General features: G+C 37.6%; 1 protein-coding gene across 1 annotated transcript in view; it reads right to left on the bottom strand.

Annotated features, from left to right (window-relative positions):
- The window catches only part of LOC121388970 (BDNF/NT-3 growth factors receptor-like), an 88,707-nt gene that overhangs the window by 33,123 nt on the left and 31,785 nt on the right, over positions 1-23,799 (bottom strand). The window contains exons 4-6 of the mRNA XM_041520532.1: positions 10,025-10,185; positions 5,757-6,032; positions 1,287-1,583 (exon numbers count right to left, since the gene is read on the bottom strand). Coding sequence (XP_041376466.1) covers positions 1,287-1,583; positions 5,757-6,032; positions 10,025-10,185 — 734 coding nt within the window. The remainder of the gene's footprint in view (positions 1-1,286; positions 1,584-5,756; positions 6,033-10,024; positions 10,186-23,799) is intronic.

Raw genomic sequence — 23,799 nt, forward strand, 5'->3', positions numbered from 1 at the left:
GTAGTACTTGTATATCCGTGAACATTTTGAACATGTCTAAAAATTCATCACGGATCGAACAACCGTAGTACATCCTTAATGATCCGTAGAACGTAACAATCCGTTCTAATCCGTAATAAACCGAACTTAAACCTTACTTATCCGTACTTAATCGTAGTAATCTCCGGCCTCAAGCCCCTGTGACACTGTCAAGGATCAGGACGCCGGGTTTTCGTGACAATCCGTTGTGGTCAGTAATAAACTGCAGAGATCCTTAGCGACCCGTAACGCTCTCCGTTGTCAACTAACCCCTATCCTTAATAATCCTTGGTTTATCCGTCAAAAACCGTAGTTAAACCGTGGTGCATCCGTAGGGGACCGCGGATATATCATTCTCCGGGGTCATCGGTGAGGTTTTCATCCGTCGTGGATCCGACCAGACGATCCTTGACAGTGTGCCCGGGCTTTACTTCCGTGAGAGTTCATTCATCATAGTCCACTATAGTTCCTAATTTTGACACATCTTTAGTTCACATATTCACTTCTAGCAATTGGGGAAGAATTAAAACAATATGTATGTTTAATGGTAAGCCTTCTGGCTGTATTTTACCCATGCAATGGTGTATGTTGTCAGTGCCAACGAGAACCCGTTCAATTGGCAATCTTCGTTTGAAGTTGAGCAATTTAACATATATTTCAATGGCAGGTGGCATCTGTGTGGTGAGACCTTTCTGTGATCTTCTTAAAATAAACTAAATTAAAAATAACAATTCTAAAAAAAGAAGAAAAAAAAAAGAAGAAAGAAAGAAAAAAAAAAAACAATAGAATAACATCACACAGATACATTAGCAGACTGTTTAACACACACAATGTTTGCTAGTCTCATACTATCAACTGTCAAATGAAGTTGGCCAACTCGACGGTTGCGTTGTAATTTCCCCAACTTGCGACTGGCTCGCTCAGATTAAGAAATAATCGGCCATAGGTGTTGTAGGCTATACAACGAGAATCGCGTTGTGAGAGTGCTGTCTTAGAAGCAGAGTGATCGGCGGTTTGGCAGTTGTTAGTCTGAGCCTACCATTACGATTTCATCGGTTGCTATGTAATCGACTATTCAGTTGTGACGTACTCGTATCGTGTGGGGCCGCCGTTAGCAAAAAACACCCTCCTCTCCAAAAAAAACAAAAAACCCCAAAAACCCAAACCACACACACACCCCCCCCCCCAAAAAAAAAATAAAAGCAAAAAAAAAGAAAAAAAAAAAAAAACAAACAAACAAACAAACAAACAAAAAATCCTATTCTTACCAGGCGGTGCGTTGTGAGAGAAGGAGATATTCTTCGTGACACGCCCGAACGGGTTCTCGGCTACAATCGTGTACTCTCCGTCCATGTGCGGGTTCTTGAGCAAAAACTGCAGGCTACCATTAATACCGTCCTTGTAAGGACGAGCTTGGTCCTTGAAGCTCTTCTTGACTCTCAGATCGAGGTACTGGCTATCCTTCAACCAGGTGATATTCGGTCTTGGCCACCCACGGACGGAGTACGCTATGCTCGGGTGGAACATGGCTCTCTCTTGTCTAAGAAACAGAACTTTTGGCGCGCCTGAAATTCGAACAGTTATGTTAGATGAATAGACGAATAAACAGGAGACAGCCCAAATAGCTCAGGCGAGTTCCCTAGCCCCAAGTTCAGCAAATATTTGATTGGTTCCCGACGTCGTCATTACGTTTACCGTGAAGCGCCCAATCCAGGGTCCGGTAACATAAATAACTCGTAAAACTTACGTCAGGCGTACACCATACATAATGTGTGGTGTACGTCTGACGTAGGTGTTACGAGTGCTTTGTGTTACCTGGCCCTGGGCCCCATTTTACAAAACCTCGTAAGCCTAGTTTTGCACGTAAACGTAAATCTACGACTAAACCACAATTCGTATTACTATTATAGTACAACAAATATAGTTAGAAATACATATATTTCATTTTCTTTTCTTAAAATGCTCCATTTTTTTGGTAATAATGTAATTTTCTTCGTGAAATAGATGCCGAACACTTGTATGTCTGGTATAACTGCTAGTAGCAGGCGCAAATTTACTATGTTTCGTGAAATTGTCCCCTGTCGTGCAGATCTTTTACTGTTCTGTCTGGCTGAACCTTACTCAGACCTCGACAACTTGCTTGAACTTTAATATGTAAAGTGTAAACTAGATGGATAAACAGAAGACAGCCAAGATAACTAAGTCGTGTGCCCATGACAGATTGCTTGAAGTTTTAATTGCATATAAACACGGAAGTTAATTTAGAATGAATGAATTGAATGACGAGACAAATATGCCGGTAATTCAAGACCGTAGATAGGTTAATAGGTAAGTAGGTAAGTAGTTAAGATGGTTCCAATATAGAATAATCCAAAGAATTCTCCCTACAAACAAGTTTCTCTATAATATTAAAGTGATAAGCAGCCCAAATTGTAGCTTCAGTAATGCGTCTATTGAAACGTATACGCATTTATTTTTTGATTGTGTACACGTCCAAAATTTAATTAAACAAGTCGAGCAATGGATAAAAGAATTGGCAGACATTATAGTTAGCTTCTCTCGTACCAGTTTTCTTCTTGGCCACTCAAAGAACAATATCATAATTGACATTATTGCTCTTTTGACAAAGCAATTTATATATAGTTCAAAATTTCTGAAGAAATCACTAGATATTAAAATATTAACAATTCATATACATTCTTATTATATATTAGAAGAAAAAATGTATTCCAATAAAATCAAATATAATAAATTTATTAAAAGATGGAGTGTATACCATAAGTTGTTTGAATAAATATCTCTAGGTCATCCACCACTGACAGTATCTTAAGTATTTATTACCATATATATACATGTGTTTAGTACTGAGTGAGGTTCAATAACGTGTTGGCAAGAGGTTTGTTGTTTTATTTCATAGTATATTAATTTTGATCTGTGTATGTATGTATAAAAAAAAATATATATACTGTGTGAAAATGTGACCAAAAATGAAAATAAAATATTCAAAGGAAAAAAAAGTTTTAAAAAAGAGTAGGTAAGTAGGTTGGTAGGTAAGTAGGTTGTTAGGTAGGTAGGTAGGTAGGTTGGTAGGTAGGTAAGTAGGTATGTAGGTGAGAAGAGAGGTGGATAGGTAGGCTGGTCGATAGATATGCTCGTTGGTGGGTGGATAGGTAGGCTGGTCGATAGATATGCTCGTTGGTAGGTAGGTTTGTAGATAACTAGGTATGTAGGTTGTTAGGTAGGTAGGTTGATAGGTAGGTCTGTAAGTAGGTATATAGTAAAAAAAGAGTAAAGTTTGTTTTATTTATCGACGCCACTAGAGCACATTGATTTTTTATCTTATCATCGGCTATTGGATGCCAAACATATGGTCATTCTGACACCATATGCTACTCTTTTACGACAGGCAGCAAGGGATCTTTTATTTGCGCTTCCCACAGACAGAATAGCACAAACCATGGCCTTTGTTGAACCAGTTATGGATCACTGGTCGGTGCAAGTGGTTTACACCCACCCATTGAGCCTTGCGGAGCACTCACTCAGGGTTTGGAGTCGGTATCTGGATTAAAAATCCCATACCTCGACTGGGATCCGAACCCAGTACCTACCAGCTTGTAGACCGATGGCCTAACCACGACGCCACTGAGGCCGGTAGAGAATAGATAGATACGTAGGTAGGTTGGTTGTTAGGTAGGTAGCTAGGAAGGCGGATAGGTAGGTTGGTAGGTAGGTATGTATGTAGGTAAGAAGACAGGTAGATAAGTAGGCACGTACACAGGTAAGGTAGTAGACAGGCAGATAGTTAGGTAAGTGGATAGGTAGGTAGGTAGGTAGTTTGGTATGTAGGTATGTAGGTAAGAAAAGAGGCGGGTAGGTAGGTAGACACGTACACAGATAGGTGCGGTAGTAGACATGTAGACAGTTAAGTAAGTGGACAGGTAGGTAGGTAAAAAAATGGGTATATAAAGATAGACTTAAAGTTTGTTTTGTTTAATGACACCACTAGAACACATAGGTTTATTAATCATCGGCTATTGGATATCTAACATTTAGTAATTTTGAAATTATAGTCTTAGAGAGGAAACCCGCTACATTTTTGTTCCATTAGTAACAAGGGATCTTTTATATACACTTTCCCTACAGACATCACATACCACGACCTTTGATATACCAATTGTGGTGCACTGGCTGGAATCAGAAATAGTGGCAAGTATGAAATTCGAGCACGTGTGTGAAATATATAAATAAACAGAAGACAGCCCAAATAACTGAGGCGTGTTCCCAGGACAGCTTACTTGAACCGTAACTGTATATAAGCGTGGAAGTTGAATTAAAATGAATGAACACGAGATAAATATGTAGGCAGGTAAAGTCCGTAGACAGGTAGTTAGGTAGGTAGCTTTGTAGTTATATCGGTAGGTATGTAGGTAAGAAGAGAGGTATGTAGGTACGTACACAGAGATATAGGGTAGTAGGCAGGTAGGTACATGTAGGTGCGTACGTAAGTTGGTAGGTTTTTAGGTTAGTAAGTAGGTAGGTCAGTAGGTAGGCAGGTAAGTAGGTAGGCAGATCAGTAGTTAGATAAGTACGTACGTAAATTGGTAGGTTGGTATGTATATAAGTAGGTTGGTTTGTAGGTGGATAGGTAGATGGGTAGGTTGGTTGGTAGGCTGATATGTAGGTAGGTTGGTTGATAGATCAGTTGGTAGGTTGGTTGGGTGGTTGGTAGGTAGGTAGCTAGCTACATGTAGGTAGGTAGGTAGTTAAGTAGACAAGCTCGTGGGTAGGTACGTAGACAGATAGGTAGGGTATTATGCTAGAATTATTAGATAGGTGAGTGGACAGGTAAGTAGGTACAGAAATGGGAAGACGAAAGATAACCTAACAGACACAATGCCACACAAAAATAGATAGAAAGATAGATATACAGACAAACAGACAGGTAAGTAGGTACAGAAATGGGAAGACGAAAGATAAACTAACAGACACAATGCCACACAGAAATAGATAGAAAGACAGATATACAGACAAACAGACAGGTAAGTACGTACAGAAATGGGAAGACGAAAGATAAACTAACAGACACATTGCCACACAGAAATAGATAGAAAGAGAGATATACAGACAAACAGACAGGTAAGTAGGTACAGAAATGGGAAGACGAAAGATAAACTAACAGACACAATGCCACACAAAAATAGATAGAAAGATAGACATACAGACAAACAGACAGGTAAGTAGGTACAGAAATGGGAAGACGAAAGATAAACTAACAGACACAATGCCACACAAAAATAGATAGAAAGATAGATATACAGACAAACAGACAGGTAAGTAGGTAGATAGATATAAACATAGTCAGATGCAGAGGCAGACGGACGGACAAACATAAAATATAGATATATTGATAAATGGATAAAATAATACATAAAATACTATTTAATTTTTAATGGTATATACAAATGGATATATCATGATACATATTTAATTCAGGAAAGAGTTCGACCCGTACCCCTCTATATCAAAGGCTCTAAAGACTAACCCTAACACTATCCCTATACCTGAACCATTGAAGGGGAGTACGGGTCGAACTCATGCCTTGATTCATTCATACAAAGATGAACACAATTAATCATTTCAAATCATCTTGCTTTTACTGTAAACAAATCTGTACAATCGAGATACATTACAACAGTTTCAATTTTATGATCAAATGAAAAACACATATAGCCACTTACAGTATACAAATACTTTGCCCTCAGCCTGCACGCTGCCTACCACGTTGTCGACAACACACGTGACTATCATCTGATTGGTAGCCACTGACACGTTCATAATATCCAGTCGTTTTCTTAAGCCACCGCTAAGAGACGTAATCGAGTAGGTTTCCTGCACGTTAGATGTATCCCAGGTAACTCCCGGCCTGGGACTTCCGCTTCCTGTACATTCGAATGAAACATTGTCTGTCATATTAACGCTGATGTTTCTTGGAGTTACTTCTACTATAGGGATATCTGATGAAAAAAAAAAAAAAAATACAAAATACAAAATACACACAGAGATTAAAAAGAAAAGCAAAGGTTATAAGGTGGCATTTGTTAACCCTGTACAGAATGAATTCTTGGCTGAAGAATGAAAATTGTATTCTTTCTTTCTTTCTTTTCTTTGTTTCTTTCTTTCTATATTTCTTTCTTTCTTTCTATATTTCTTTGTATGTTTGTTTGTTTCTTCTTTCTATCTTTCTTTCTATCTTTCTTTCTATATTTCTTTCTTTCTATATTTCTTTTTCTCTTTCTTTCTCCCCTTTTTTATTAATACAGCATGGCATCTACAAATGGCATATCAAAGGTCACATGCTGTTAACCGGTATATGTAGCACATGGGACGAAAGGGGATTTCTTTCAAAATATTATTCTGCAAATATATATGTACACACACACACACACACACACACACACACACACACACCCTCACCCTCACATACACACACATACATACACACACACACCCTCACAGATACACACACACACACACACACACACACACACACACACACACTAAATACAAATATAGAACACACCAAAAGCAACATCAGAAAACAAACACTAAGCCCCCCCCCCCCAAAAAAAAAAAAACCCACACGCAACAAACCAACAACAAAAAACAACAACCGAAGAACATAAGAGCGACTCGCGTGCTTTCACTATTAAAATCAGACGCGTCCCGCATTCAGAGCGTCTATGTATCGAAAACCAAACAGGTATTCAAGACGTAACCACACCCTTGAAAATGGGCCACTTACAGTGTACAGTTATATTACCCTCAGCCTGCACGCTCCCTACCACATTGTCGACAACACACGTAACTGTCATCTGACTGGTAGCCACTGATACATTCATAATATCCAGTCTTTTTGTTAAGCCACGGTTAAGTGACGTAATTGAGTAGGTTTCCTGTAAGATAGATGTATCCCAGTTAACTTCCGGTCTGGGACTTCCGCTTCCTGTACATTCGAAAGAAACGTTGCCAGTGATATTAATGACTCTGTGGTTTGGTTTCAGAATCACTGCTGGTACATCTGAAGCAAGAGCAGAACTAGGTATCATAAGCAAGCGTAGCTACGTCATTTGTAGAAATGCGCTATAGACTAACTATTAAAAGAGCAGACTTTAGTTTCAAACCGTGAAAAATGGTTTGTAAATCTATAAACCTGCAACACATTTGGATAAGGTTATAACACAGAGAAGCTAAAGTCTGTGCTGTTTAAACGGGAACGTACCGTCAAAGATAAGTAGAGCTTGTCTCGATAACCATTACTTCTCAGACGAACGTGCGTTTTTAGAATTATGAAGAATGCATTTTGGGGGATTACAAGAAAACCTGGAATACCAGAACCACTTCAGGTGTCTGAAAATGAATATTCTAAATAATAAAATGTAAGTACTTCTAATTTAAATGATCAAAAAGGCTTCAATTGTGAAAAATTAGTCCTAGTGTATATAAAAAACCCAACTAGTGTCTGTTACTTTAAAGCGGCAGACACTAGATTTTAAACACCATGTAGTATTTTTCACTATTAGAGCCGTTGTTTTATAATTAAAATAAGATATTACTGATAGTTTATTGTTTACATTATCCATTTCCGTACATTCGAAGTGTTTGTGGTCATCCTGGTGTTTTTAATACCATAAGATGCAATTTTCATATTTAAAAAAATGCACGTACCTCTGAGAAGTAACTGTTATGAAGACGAGCTGGTCTAATGTTTAGAGGGTGCTTACCCTTTTGACGTTGTAGACTTTTGTTTCACTCTGTTGTAACTTTATCCAAAAATGTTACAGGTTTGTAGATTAACTAAACTTAAGCCGACGATACATCTACGAAGTCTCGGACACTTTGTGTCGGAGACCCTGTTTCCGGGGACGGGACGTGGCCCAGTGGTAAAGTGTTCGCTCGATGCGAGGTCGGTCTGAGATCGATCCCCGTCGGTGGACCCATTGGGGTATTTCTCGTTCTATCCAGTGCATCACGACTGGTATATCAAAGCCGTGGTATGTATTACCCTGTCTGTGGGATGGTGCATATAAAAGATCCCTTGCTGCTAATCGAAAAGAGTAGCCCATGAAGTGGCGACATCGGGTTTTCTCTCTCAATATCTGTGTAGTCCTTAACCATATGTCTGACGCCATATAACTGTAAATAAAATGTGTTGAGTGCGTCGTTAAATAAATCATTCCTTTCTTCTTTTCCCTGTCTCCGATACTTTTTTTCAATGTATCGTCAAAATTCCTTTGTTTCCGAGACGAGTCTCTGTAGATAGTGTAGTGTTCTATTTGCAGAGAGAATCAATCAGAATATATTAATAAATCACATGGCATGACTGGTCACATGATACTGGTCAAAATGGCAATGCCCGGTAATAATAATAATGATACTATTGTGGAACAAAGATAACAATGACGGTGCTTGAATGATTCTGGATCCATTGGAATAAAATTGTAATAACCGTCCACATCTGTCAAACGAAGCTTAATATAAGATTAGTATATGCCCCGAGAGCGTCTCGATTTCTGATCCACTCTTGGATCCATATAATATGATTCCTGCATTTCCTTCTCCGTTTGTTTTTATTCTTAAGCTAATGGTAATGGTAGCAACAGCAGCATGCGTGTAAAGAAATTGTGTAAAGAAATGACAGACGTGTTTCCGAAACAAAGTCTCAAAATAAAGTATGCGTATTGTCAACTGTCTCGGAGACTTTGTAGATGTATTATAGGCTTAAGTGTCCATTTTCACAGGTTGAAACTAGGGTCTGTCAAAATAAAGTATGTGTATCGTCAAATGTCTCGGAGACTTTGTAGATGTATCATAGGCTTAAGTATCCATTTTCACAGTTTGAAACTAGGATCTGAACCTATAAGTCAGTCTATAGCGCATTTCTATTTCCCAGCAGCTTGTGAAACGATAAAGGCAATAAAGCATTTACAACAGCAACAACACAAAACAAACTAGATGTAACTGAACTGAAATAAATCTGCTGCAGGCGTATGTGCAGGGGAGGGGTAGGTCGGAGATCATGTCCCATCTGCTTAAAAAAGTAAATTTTCATGATTCGAATACCCCAATAAAAACTTCGATGGCCACAGTCTAGATCCCCAGCATAATGTCCTGCACACACGCCTGTACAGCAATCTCAACAACAAACAAGCAAACAAACAAACAAGCAAGGCCAACTATTCGGTTTACGTTTTGTTTGAAGCGAGGAAAATGAATGTATTATTAGTTTCGAAAACGTTCTTAAATGCAAACAGCCGCCATGTTTTTTTTTCATTTTCTTTTTTGTTTTATTTAATTTTGCGATATAAATAAATTCAATATTTTACCAGAGCTAACATTCGTTGCTTAAATGATCGACAAAAATTCCAAAGCGGAAAACAGAACTCGCTAAAATGTAACTGCTAAAAGTTTAAGCGATTCTGGTTTAAGAAAGTGATTTTAATTGTTATCCTATTTACCGAGTTTTATCAGTTTTGCTTTCAACTCATTCGAACACCGACTCTGCAACACAGTGTTACTATCAATTTTATACAATACAGTTTTAATATACACGTCAAGTGCAATATCTGTTAAATCTTTATGGTGGGACTAAAATGTACTTAGAGACATCGACGTTTTCGAGTCTTAAAAATGTGAGTTTTCGAAATCTGTTATTACTAGTTTATATAGCAATTCAGCCGGGACTATCGCTTCAGTTTGAGATATCAATGTTTTTTCCAGAGATCGAAGTTTGAGTAATAGAAATTTGACTAGTTTGTTCATATACTTTTTATATTTTCTAAAGAAACCATCATGTTAAGGTTGCAGCATCTGTTCACACCTCTAGAAGCAGCAATGTAATTAGATTAACTAGTAAGCTAGCAAATCAATGCTCCTGAAAGCTAAGCTAGTGTCATTGCATACAGACCTGCTCTTTGACTGTCTGAGAGAGAAACAATGTAGTTCTTACCGCAATCCTTAATCTGCATTTGAGACAGTGGTACTGTCCGTGACGATCTGTCAAGTAGTTCGCACCTGAGAGATTCATTAGCGATCACGTGTACGTCATGTGACTGGACCAGCAGCCATTTTAGTTTACAGTCACACTTCAGAGGATTTCCGTCCACTTTTCTAAATAGATAAAACACATTTATTAACAAAAGCAAGATGAAATCCCTACGTAAAACTCCGAATGTTATAATATCTAAGACGAACGATGACCATATGCTATATTAAACGTTTTGTATGCCCATGTGAATCTCTGGACATCATGAATGAATGAATGAATGAATGAATGGATGTTTAACATCCCATCACAAAAATACAAATCATAACCCTAATGGAATAATGTCTGTGCTGCAATGACATGGCGTTGTTTCAAATCTGCACACAATGAATATGGTCGAAGGTATCTTAGAAGATGTGATATGTAGACACCAAAAGCTGGAGCTGAAGGTATACTGCTCAACATAAAGGGAAATTGACTATTTAGTGTGGTAGGCCTGTGGTAAAATTAACTATGACCTAAAACAAATTGGTACACAAGGTGTTTTCTGCTGTAACACTATCACAAAGACAACCTCTACATATTGCAAAAGTTTAATATTGATTTGATGACGTCATTTTGTAAACAACTACCATTGACGTCCCAAACTGCGTTCGGCTAACGACAAAAACATTAACACGATACTTGCAGAACAAATATTATATATTTTTTAATTGGGTACAAAAAAATAAAACATATTCCAATCAGTTAACGAAAAAATAAATTAACATGGATGTAAAACGAATCCATTCTAGTAAACATGAGTATAACACCATCCAGTAAACAGGAAAGCGTTATAGCACGTACGTTTAGAAAAATGCTATGTCACGCCTGCGCGGTTCGTCATTTTCAATTTTTTTTAAGCCACTACATGATAAATACGTTTTTTTCTTTCAACTATGCACAGTGAACGAACACTTTGATCAATATTTTTAAAAGTAAAATTTCAATTTGTCAAAAGTAGTCATTTTACCTCTTTTTTCCCCCATGATCGCTGACAACTTGATGTCAATACGTCCATACCAGTTGATAGTTTGTAAAATATAAATTTTCGAACGAATTGATTGTTAATTAAGACAATTTATACACTCAGAATTATTTACAATTGTTCTCAATGTACTAAGTCTACAATCCACTACAGTGGGGTCACAAAATGCAGCATAGCTTTTGGAAATTGTATATAATAATTGAAAAACAAAACCCCATTCTAGCAATAGGAGGCATGGCACGCGTGAGGTCATATGCCACCTAATGTTAATTCAGCTTCCTCCATTTTAAGTCCATTTCTACAAGTCATGTGGACCCGATATCGGTAATTTTAATGAATAAACAAAAACGACTTAGTAACATTAATGGTTTTAGGGGGTTGTAAAGTGTTTTATTTAGATACTTACTTATCTAAACTTTATTGTTAATGAAAATGTTCCCGAACTGTGAAGAAAAATCTCACAAATGAACCGACAAGCTTGTTTGTCCAAATAAACTAAGACGTCATGTGAGCCAGTTCGAGTGCGATGTACTAACACAATGAGCAGATCAGTGTCTTCTCCAACCCTTGCAGTAACATTGCTTTTTGCACATTGTTGTTGCAGTAACGATCTGTAAGTCAACATCAGCTTTTGTATAAATGATTGTGCATGTATTTTCCAAAAAACTGCCAAGGGCACAAACGAAACGCTGCTTATTCTCTTTGATAAAAAAATGCTCTTTTGTAGATCTGAGCATCATATGACAAAATAAACGGCATTCGCTTTCAATACCTTGGCACGCCTTAAGTGGGTCATGTATTTTGTTGTGGGTCTTGGCATGTATCCGCCAATCACAACAGCTTTAGGATAGTATTCAATCGATGAAGTAAGGAGCCTTCATCAATTATTAACTTACTTCATTTTGTACTGACGAACTGAGAGCGTTTAAATTGACAAGAACAAGTTTCCAAAGCTCATTTGCCAGTGTTGCCTTATTTTATGTCATCAGAGATGGTATTGGCTGCTGTTATGAAAAGTTGCGGGTCGACTGATTGTGGTCTGCCATCCACATTACAGACATGTTTTCCCCCAGCGTCTGGACTTCCTTCTTCTTCAGGGTAATATCTGCTGCTGTTTGGCTTTGAGAATTTTAAGACCGACTGTCTTTGCCGTGTTAACGTTGACAAATGAATTTTCGATAACACCAATAGCAATGTTTCTAAGGGTGGGACCGTCAGCAAATTGATTTCTTTCCCAAAGGTAGGATGTAATCACAAACATGTCCTTTGCCGTTTGCGTGGATGCCAACTTTATGTACTGATCGCTCGTAAGTCGCCGAGTTCCAGTGACTTCCTGCATGACATTGTTTATATCAGCACATGCTGGTATGGAAAGCACTCACTTTGCATGTTGCGATTCGATTATCCCTGTCCCTCGAATGAGGCCACCTGCTGGTTTACACCGCGCATCAGGGTGGTGAAATGCCATCCTAGTGTATGTTGCTTCGTCTCACGACATGGTGTCCATCCGTGAAGCTTTTATAGACAACCTGGTTGGTTTTGTCAAATTTGGTCATCTGCTGCAGGGACAGATCGCGGAGTTTGTATATAAGTTGTGTCCAGCTACAGCAAGATATGGGAGTATCTTATGAACAGCTGACCGGTGAAGGAACCAGCCTCCAGAAAGCATATCATTATATCAACCATAGACATATACTGAAGCCATAGTTCACTAATTCTTCCAGTCAATGTCAGTTGGGTTTCATGCAGCTTTCTGCTAATCCTGGTGAGATGGTCATTGTTTTTACAGAGCCTGGTGACAGTTCGTCGTGCAAGGAAGAGATTACTTCAAGATTTTCCCTGTCCTCGAATTCACTCGCTACACAACAATATCCTTTTCAGATATGAGGGAACTCAAGTTTGGAACTGCTTCCAGCTCTACTTGACAGTCAATCTCCTAGTCAGTGTTTTAGAGTCTCTTCCTCTAGTAGTTGTTATGACAGTCTTCCCATCCGCGTTGATGGTCTTTTCACACAGTGCACACAGCTCCATGGTCTTTTAGAATTATGTCCCTGAAAAACAAAATGTACGGTTAACATGTATGCAGTATGAAGTTAACATAAATATGTGTACGTGGGCCTCCAACGATGCCCTGTTATAACATTTCGTAACATTACGACCAACTCCTCTAAAGTGGTGTGTGTGTGTCTGTGTGTGTGTGTGTGTGTGTGTGTGTGTGTGTTTTATTATTATTAAATGCTAAAGAAAAGAACAAATACTCTGCATTGACTTTATGAATAAAATAATTAGTACATTGGTCCAGTTTGTTTGCTTTTTCATAACGTTAGTCAATTCTTTACAACACCCCGTACCTACATTAGCATTACGTATTGTTGAACAGCCCATGTTCTTTTAAGAAATTAGTTCTTCTAAGGGAACAATCACACACTGAGTAACAAAATGAGTTTAGAACGTTGAATTTATTACTGTTAATAACAAATCTTGCAAAAATAACTTAGTAATAAAAATGCAAATAATAATAAGGATAATACTTTGACCCATTTTGTCAGCCATACATTTCCCCCTCACAAACCACGGTCAATTTATTAATTATTATGCACTTTCAGTTGCCCTATCATGAAGTTAAAATCGACGGTTGGTACATTTTAAAACTATCTGCAATAAAATGTGAACATAATATTATCTGCATTTGTAAAAAAGAAAAATATTCCGATAGGGTTGATGTCTGTACAGTAGGGTTGGAGCTGCCGATTAATTTACAAGGGGTGAAAATAATCTAAAAAGCTGAATCCCATAGATCTTTGTATTCGAATGACGTCACTATTTGTATGACATTACTTTGCATATCCCAACAAATAATAATAGTATAAGCCGCGTGGTACTTCCATTTTCACAATGCTGGAATTGTTTTGTTTGATGGTTACGAATGCATTCGACTGTTTGAAGAAAATATTGTAAAATATTTTTTACCATGTACCAAAGATAGATCTAAAGTGAAACTACCATAAAATATATGATATTTATTGTGTAGGAACCTGAAACGACAGTGCCCGAATGCCTTGTCCTCGACCGTGAAAAATAATAATAAAATAAAATGTTAAACATCGTCTGCAGTGGGTGTAAAATCCCGTAGACACGAACACAGGTATATAATGCAAAACATAATGACATAAAGAACACTTACCAGTATTTTGACGAAAACAGCTCCAAATCAAACAAGCGCGCTCTTGAATCTTCATTGGAATCAGGTCAGCTTCCGGTAAAACAAACGGGAAATTGTATGGCGGCCGCGTGGTGTCACAATAGCAAAATTCGTTGTTTTTAAATCAAAAGTTTATGATTATGCAGAGACTGTGATAATTCTAACTCTGGATAGGTACTAACCAATGATCACAGTTAAGCCATCAGACATAACGATGGTAGGTATTGCAGGGGCGTAGGCTGGGGGGAGAGGGGGGGTTCGGGGGAAGCCCCCCCCCCCCCCCCCCCGCTGAAGCAAATGGTCCGCTTTCAGTACTAAAACATACAGGTTTATAAATATGGAGTTTCGAGTTTCGGGTGGTGCAAAAACAAAATAGAAAAAGGTCCACTTGGTTCATATTCGAACCCCCCTCCACCCCCACCCCCACCCCCCCCACCCCAAGGTCCAGATCACGCTATGCCCCTGTAATGGGTTCACAGCCCTGTACCGGCTCCCACCCAGATCGAGTTTTAACGATTCAGTGGGTAAGTGTAAAGCTGAGATTCCTTTTGTCCGGTTGCGTTTGCGGCTCCGTTTACGACTCCGTTTGCGGTTGCGTTTACAATACGTCTCTCTCACTAACCACTAACAACTAACCATTAACACACTTTCCTGGATAGACAGCCCAGATCGCTGAGGTGTGTTCCCAGGACAGCGTGCTTGAACCTTAATTGGATATAAGCACGAACATAAGTTGAATGAATGAATTAATCATGTCTTCAGATGTTTATTTTATTACTAACTCTTGTTGGTAAATCAATGGAAATCTGTAATCCTGCTATTATTAAATGATGCAAGATCATCTGTATAACGGAAAATGAAGTCGGCATGCGTGGGAGAGAAGGCGTTTAATTGATAACCAGCAGCAATTCGATAAAGATTAATACGAAGCGGCCAAAAGGTTTTCGATTTTTTTTAGGCTCGGTGCATGAAGGTTACATTACAACAAATGGATTTTCGTGACCGATACCATAATATGTTCTAATAAACGTGCTACAAATAACGCATTATTATACCCAGACAGTACGCATAACACAAAGGGGGAAAAAGAAACAGAGAGAGAGAGAGAGAGAGAGAGAGAGAGAGAGAGAGAGAGAGAGAGAGAGAGAGAGAGAGAGAGAGAGAGAGAGAGAGAGAGAGAGAGAGAGAGAGAGAGAGAGAGAGAGAGAGAGAATTTCAGTGTGTTTGATCTTGTAAAATGAAAACGAAAGTTAGTAAAGAGGTATACATATGAAAATACACACAAATGTATAATTATATATAGAGGAATCACAGAAAAGACAGAAAACGACGGAAGGAAGGAAGCAAAAGACGGAGGAAGGAAGGAAGGAAGGAAATAACTAATTTGTTCGTTTAATAACTGATTTAATTAATTAATTAAATTGAATTATAAAAAACGATATTAAAACTCATTAAACTACACAGATCGACTGACAGTGCGGGGCTCATGATTCGAAAGCCTTCGCGGTTTAGGTCCAGAGTGAGGTTCTTCCGGTTAGAGGCCACAACAAAATGGTAAAAGTTATGCAAACATATGTACCTACTCACCCCAACAAATGGGTTGTCTCAACGTACCCATGTCTGAAATTCTGTATGTTATCAATCTAATTAAAATTAGCTCCACTATTACATGTGGATCTAACACCAGCCAGTTGGAGCTCATGTCCACCAATCAAAACCTTACTTGCAGAATCCTGCCAGTGATTTAAAACTAACAACACTGTGTAGTCCCCAATGTCCAGGCAACATTTCGTCTGTAAATAATAATTTAAATATTGACCAATCACACTTCGCCTTTTATAACGTTATTTGGGAACATACAAATTCTAAAAATATCGGGCGAGTCTATTTTAGTGGCCGCAGTACAGCGAACCATACCAATACGTACGGGGTGGGTTATCAGTCTTCAATTTTACATTAAAAATTATTTATTTATTTATAAAAAAAACAACTAAATCAGTCTTCAGTTTTACATTACAAATTATTTATTTTATAAAATAAAACATGTTTTTAAGCATTCGTAATTCACACGAAACATGTCGTATACCCTCAGGATAATTCGGAATGTTTTCAAATTATTTTTAAATCATTGGCAGGATTCTGCAAGTAAGGTTTTGATTGGTGGACATGAACTCCAACTGGCTGGAGTTAGATCCACATGTAATAGTGGAGCTAATTTTAATTAGATTGGAATGTTATGTCCGTGCAATGCGTTCTCACAATGGGTATAAAGGTGTGCATGATTGCCATCCACATACTCACGCACACTTCAGTTGAAAATGCGTCGCCTCACCATATCATAACATTTATTAATGCAAAGTAAAATCCTGAGTTGTAATAAACCTGTATACAAGTTACCGCTATCAAAGGTAGGCCCCCTACGAGTTTTTGGGCAACTGCCATGATACAACACACGCTGTGTTTCTAATACTTTGTAAAATAAAACAAATGGATTTACAAAGGAAAAACAAATTGTGGATAACGTACGTTGCTTAGCCTGTAGCTAAATGCTGTAGAAGATTAAATTAACGTTGCTGGTCTATTCTAAATGGTAAAATAATGCATAAGCACAGAGATTGCAGCATAAAGATACATACCAGTGGCGTAGGAAGGTGCCAAAAAATGTCGGGCACACTTTTATATTTACACACTTTTACACTATTATAAAGCAAATATAAAGCAAAATATCTGAATAGTGTGTGTGTGTGGGGAGGGGGGGCACATGCCCCTCCTTGCCACTCCTCCCTCGCTTCCTACGCCAGTACATGGAACATTCACTTAAAGTGGCAGTTTTGAAACTATATATATATATATATATATATATATATATATATATATATATATATATATATATATATTGTAGAGTGAAGATAATACCTAGATTTACATGACCGCCTACCGCCCCGCTAAAGGTGGGGGCACCCAATAATTTATTGTTATATCAAACATTTATATTATTAATAAGCATGACCGAACCGACCTCGGTGGTGTAGTGGTTATGCCATCGGATTTCTGGCCGGTAGGTACTGGGTTCGTATCCCACCTGAGGCAATGGGGGATTTTTCATGCCAGTACCTGTAAAAGGAACGCAGGTCCGTAGGAACAGTAGTCCTATCGGACCTCCATAGCTTAGGAACCATAGTCCTACCCGGACTTTCATACCTGATTTATTTTTAAGTTGTTTTTATCCTAGGACTTGTATTCCTACCGGACTTAAATTCCTTCTACAAGTCCGGCAAATTAGATGTCCGTTTGTTATACTCTGCAATTTGCACGAGCTGCCAGAAAGACACGAGAGAAAAAAGTGAGGTTTTGGCAGCCTTCCCTCATAGTGTGATGGATAAGTATACGAGTCTCTTAAGGTTATTGTGGGTTCAAATCTCTATGTCAAAATATTATTTTTAAGTTTGAGTATTAACTTAATTATTTTTTACGTCATAGACTTGTGGATCAGATACGTGAGTGAATTTTTGTAATCGTCTTACATTTTTGTCAGCATATTGAAGTCGGACGAATATCTTGCTTTTTTCAAAAGTATATAATGCAACTACAGATATAAAGTAGGCTATGTGTTCATGTGTTCAACACGTTGATATATATATATCTAAAAAACAATATGTAGCCCAAAATTGTTATATATATATAACTGGTAACTCCAAAAAACTTAACATTTGGCGAACAGCAAAAGACAATTTCTGTATATACCAACATAATTTTTAATAATATGTTTTATAAGTTTATATTTTGACGGTAAATCACAATCTGATTATTTGTGATTTTCTTAATTTTGTCCGATCGGACTTCCATTCCTCGGAATCCTAGTCTGTGGGACTTGTATTCATAGGAATTTAAGTCTGTGGGACGTGGATTCCGAGGAATGTAAGTCCGTGGGACGTTTATTCCTGGTACTCCTAGTCCACAGGACTTTCAATCCTAGTATTCCTAGTCCTCTGGAATTTATTTCCGATATTTTGCTTATTATATATATATATATATATATATATATATATATATATATATATATATATATATATATATATATATATATATATATATATCTCTATAACATTCCTGAAAATCCCTGAAATAAAACTTTGAAAACTGTACTTAGTTCTAGTAATTAGTACTAATAACTATTATCCAGTTCAATTATTTAGACCCAAAGTTTTTTGCAAATGTTACGTTTATTTCCTATTCGATATTTGTTTTCTTTGCATTTACATGAAAACAAACCCAAACCCCGACAGGTGTTATATACAAATCATCATATAAAATGCATGAAGTTGACTTAATTCCACTTTTAAAAAATCTCTGTGTCGTTTGAATGCACGTTATTTCTCCTATAAATAACTAAGGTCATTTGCATATCAAAAGCATCATTCTATAGTGCGTTTCAAACTAATGTTCGGTTCTATCGTCCTATCCGCACAAATCGTAGTATGGTATGCAAGCGATTGGTGGAGGTATGACCCTCTGCACAACCCCAACCCCACTTAAGGCTTCTTTTGTATATGGAGCGGGACGTAGCTCAGAGGTAAAATTTCGCTCATAGTAGGTCGACTGATCGATCCCACATGGTGGACCCATTGGGTTGTGTCTAGTTCCAGCCTGTGCACCACAAATGATGTATAAAAGCTGTGGTATGTGCTATCCTGTCTTTGGGATGGTGTATGGTTGTTTGATAGTGAATGATATGGAAATAAATTGTTTTTGGTGTTAAAGAGTTCATGCATACATTAAAGTAATACTCCTGATGGGTATGGAGAAATAACTTAATCAGTCGACGAACTCATTTCTTCATCACTATCTTCGTTAAGGGCGACTATCACAGGGGGTATTTTATTTCTTATAAAACTATTTTGTTTTCTAAAATCTTCTTCGATCTTTATTACATGTTTAACTGCGTCAGAGAAGTGTGTAGGTGTGACAGAGTTCAATGCATGTGCAAGTTCTCTCCGCACCGTGGTCATTTTACCATCATTATGACGAGCTATGTGCCCTTTGACTTGACTCCAGATCAGTTCTATCGGATTGAGTTCAGAATGTCTTGGCGGCAGTCTTAGACACAAGTGCCCATGGCGTTCAGCAATACCATCAGTAACAAATTGCTTTGCACATTTGTTACTTTTCACAAGTTCATAAAGAACTGGCTTTGTCATGTTACTCTCAAAGGGTATATTTTTGTTTCGTAGCCACGACTGAATTTCTTCCTTTTTAGCGTTTAGTGCAGGACATCGTGTAATCTCAGTTAATTTGTTGTGGTAGCTTGCGTTATCCATGACGATAACAGAAGGTTCTGGTAGAGAAGGCATAAGTTGTTCTTCAAACCATTTGATGAAATTGTCATGATTCATCTCACCATGATAGTCTCCGTCTGTCTTTTTAGCCTCAAAGATCAATTCACAGCCATCTATCAATCCATATTTATCACAGCCAGCATGACAAATAATAAGTCTTTTTCCCTTCCCAGTCACCGAACAAAGTTTAGGAACTTGATTAGCAGCGTCTGATTTCGGCAGGTGATTGGCAGTACTTGTGCCCGGGTGGATATCTGTCCAGTGGTGGGATGTTGTGTGGTTGACATTCACCCAGGTCTCATCTTGATACACTATTAAATACCCCTGTTCTCGTAAACTGGATATTTCATGGAGATAGGACAGTCTCCTGTCTGATATATTGGCGTCCTCAAAAATCACTTTTCCGGTTGTAGACATATGTTGGTATTTAAAATCGAGGTCATGGAGTGTTCTTCGTAAAGTTGATATGGATATGTTGATTCCACATTCCTCCCTTAAAGCCACGTTAATCTTATGTAATGTAGGTAATTCGCCCTCTCTATAAAATCTGTATACTCGTCGTTTAATAACATGTTTATCAAATAAATCGATGAGTTTTCGGTCGCGTTTTTTAACAGTGATTTCTGTGCTTGGATTCGTAGAGCTTAGATTTTTCACAGTTCTTTTTACTGTTGAAACCGAAACTTTAAGTGCAGCGGCAACTCGATCGACAATTCGATAAGAAGCATACCTAGGTTTACCGCGCTGATATTCATCTTCAAAATAATCGAAAACGTTCTTAATACACAATTTTACATCAACTGAAGTGTTTTTCGATTTACCCATATTTTTCCTCAAATAACAATAACAAGAATGTCGACTACTACATTTTCAATGAATTTATATACCCTACCTAACTTGTATTTTACGTGGTTTACACATTGCTACAGTAGCACGTGCAGTCATAGATCGAAATAATGATGTTATTGACCAAGCAATGCTATCGTATTTTGAACAGTCAGGGCTGTGTCTGCGGGATGAAAAAGTGGTTGAACCCATACGAGTCCGAACAATAGCCCTTTGGTTTTTCGCATTACAAATGTAACACCCCACCCCCAAACCCCAGCCCCTAGCACCACCCTAAATACTATATATATATATATATATATATATATATATATATATATATATATATATATATATATATATATATATATATATATGATGAGTTCCCAATTTAGAGGCAAATTAAATTTAAAAAATTATTATTATTTGATGTTGGTGGCCTTTGACATTTTACCCCCCCCCCCCCCCGGTCTTCTGGGTCCGGCCCTGCATTAAATTTATTTATAAATTTGGAAAGCACATTCCTGCGGTGTGTGAGGTGATTTGTGTTTATTACTGTGCTACACCTCAGTTGTGTTTACATTAGCTAAATTTATTAAATATAATGCACCTACAAGAAAGGGTTACATGTTCTGTTTGTTTACATCTATGTTTAACGGAATGATTAGACACTGTTACACACTGCAAAACAATAATAACCTTGATTTAGTGAAACAAGCTATAATGGCCTTCACGTAGCCTCAGATCCCAATGTTTTGATATGCAAATGACCGTAGTTATTTATAGGAGAAATAACGTGCATTCAAACGACACAGAGATTTTTAAAAAGTGGAATTAAGTCAACTTCGTGCATTGTATATGATGATTTGTATATAAAACCTGTCGGGGTTTGGGTTTGTTTTCATGTAAATGCAACGAAAACAAATATCGAATAGGAAATAAACGTAACATTTGCAAAAAACTTTGGGTCTAAATAATTGAACAGGATAATAGTACTATAATGACCAGTTAGGCCCTACTACAATATAAAAATAACAGGAATAATAAGCATGAAAAATTACCTTTTACTGATGAACAATTAAAAATAGCATCAAAAGACTTGAAATTAATTATCACTGACTGTCTTATGGCAGTGTTGGCCATCATAAGCATAAGAGACGATTTGGGGAAAGGGTCTCTGTATTGTTATACCTGGCCGTTAGGAACATAATAAGCGTTCGAGACTGGGTGGAGGTGGGGTCGGGGGTGGGGGTGGGTCACACACACACACACACCCCCCCAGTGCTGGGGGGGGGGGGTCAATGGACACTTTCGGGGAAAATGAGCTGCCCTGAAATTTTCACCATGTAGTTGTAATCCATGTAAAAATGCAGACTGATTTGTTTGGAATCCTATATAGCGTCTTGGTAGTAATGCGAATATAAATATACGTTGTGTTCCAGATTCGGACATTTTCGTTTCATTCGGACAATAAAAAATCAGCCTGCCCGCACCCCACCCCTACTTCCAAAAAGGGAGCCTGAATGCCTATTGTGACCAAAATTGTCAGGTGTAAAAAATGCCATGAGTAGTTAGTCTGTTTAAAAGTATCGTTGTAAATTGTGTGTGCATATTATTGACAGTATGATAATTGTTCAGGGGTTACTGTTTTGTCTTAGTCGGTGTAGTGGTCCATTGATCTGCTAAAACTCACTATTTCTATTAACTGATAAACCTTAATGATAACCATGTAACATAATTTGTTATCGATGGTATGGTTGGTTGAGACTAAGATATCATAGAGCCCAGTCTGATATGTCATATGTTAGACCAAATTAATTTTTGAAAATGAACAAAATTGACAAAGCAGGCATATGTTCAGTAAATTATGTAGGGGGATGTCTAGACTGTGGCAGGTAGAAATTTGTTTTGAAGAGGGATGTTTAGACCACGCCACCCCACCTCACACCCTATGTACAGTCGCCTGCACAAATTATATAATAAGATAATTTATATGACGCAAATATCACATTTTATAATTGAATTATTATTATTATTATTATTATTATTATTATTATCAAATACCAGTATATAATGTCTAACAGATAATTGTGTTGGTATATCAGAGGGGCAAGTTATACTTATCTGCGAATACTAATACATGCTTCAAATTATGGAAAATCGTTTCGAGTTACTTTTAAATGTTTAAACATTTATTAGTTGGAACAACACGCAATGAATAAAGACCTTGGATTTGTTCGTGTAATAAGGTCAACAAAATGTGTACATACTCTTGCAAATGATATAAATGGAAAATACTGGAATAAATAGAAAATATTTAAATAAAGAGAGGCGCCAGTATCCCAAGTTAATTAAATAAACCAGAAAGGAAACTGCTTTTCAATATTTGTGTGGTCCTACCATATGTTAACCTCGACGCCAGTATATCATAGGCCGTGGTATGTGCTACCCTGTCTGTGAGATGGTGTATATAAATGATCCCTTGCTACTAATGGAAAAATGTAGTTTGACATCCAACAGCCGATGATTAATAAATCAATGTGCTCTAGTGATGTCGTTAGAGAAGAACAAACTTTAACTTTTATTTCCAATGGCATTTCGGCATTTTCCGATAAGTTACAAAAGCCTTTGTCGTCACGTCAATGTTCCTTTGTCGTGACGTTAACAATGCTATGGCGTACGTTTTAATATGGTATATATGTCAAAGCGATTCTGCGTACATTCTTCGGAATGTAGTTTAAATTCAGATATGCGCGAACTGAATCGCTGTTTGACAGTTATAAACATATTAATGTGAAGTGTGTATAAATGTAAAATGTGTGTGGATTTAATACTACCTAATGTCGACTGCTAACTACTACTGTGCAGTGTTCGAGATTGACGATATCCCAATATCCCAGGGATACCAGAATTTAATTTTGGATACCAGACTTCAAGAAGCCAGTATCCCACCGGGGTGCCATATAATGTTGTTGTTTGTTTTTTAATCCTGCGTTTTTTGTTTTGACTAAAAAAATGTAAGTCGTAATTTTCTGGTAAGTTAAGTAAAAATATTTTGGAGCTCGTACCTAGTCTAATGCTATGCTATAAGAATACCCCCCCCCCCCCCAAAAAAAAAATTAAAAAAAATTGTACCCAGTCTAATAGCGGCGTAGCAATAGACTGGAGACCGCTAAGTCTGCAGAAAATTGATACAGCAGACGCGGATCCGGGGGGGGGGGGGGGGGGGGGGTCGATGTTTTCAAGTATTAAGTGGAGACTTCAGAAGAGGTAAGTGTTTTTTTTTTTGTTTTTTTCCCCAATTTTTATTACCCCAGAAACCATTTGGTAATGTCAGGGTTGGGGGCCC

This window comes from Gigantopelta aegis, chromosome 2 (assembly GCF_016097555.1).
Source record: "Gigantopelta aegis isolate Gae_Host chromosome 2, Gae_host_genome, whole genome shotgun sequence".
Taxonomy (NCBI): Eukaryota; Metazoa; Mollusca; class Gastropoda; order Neomphalida; family Peltospiridae; genus Gigantopelta; species Gigantopelta aegis.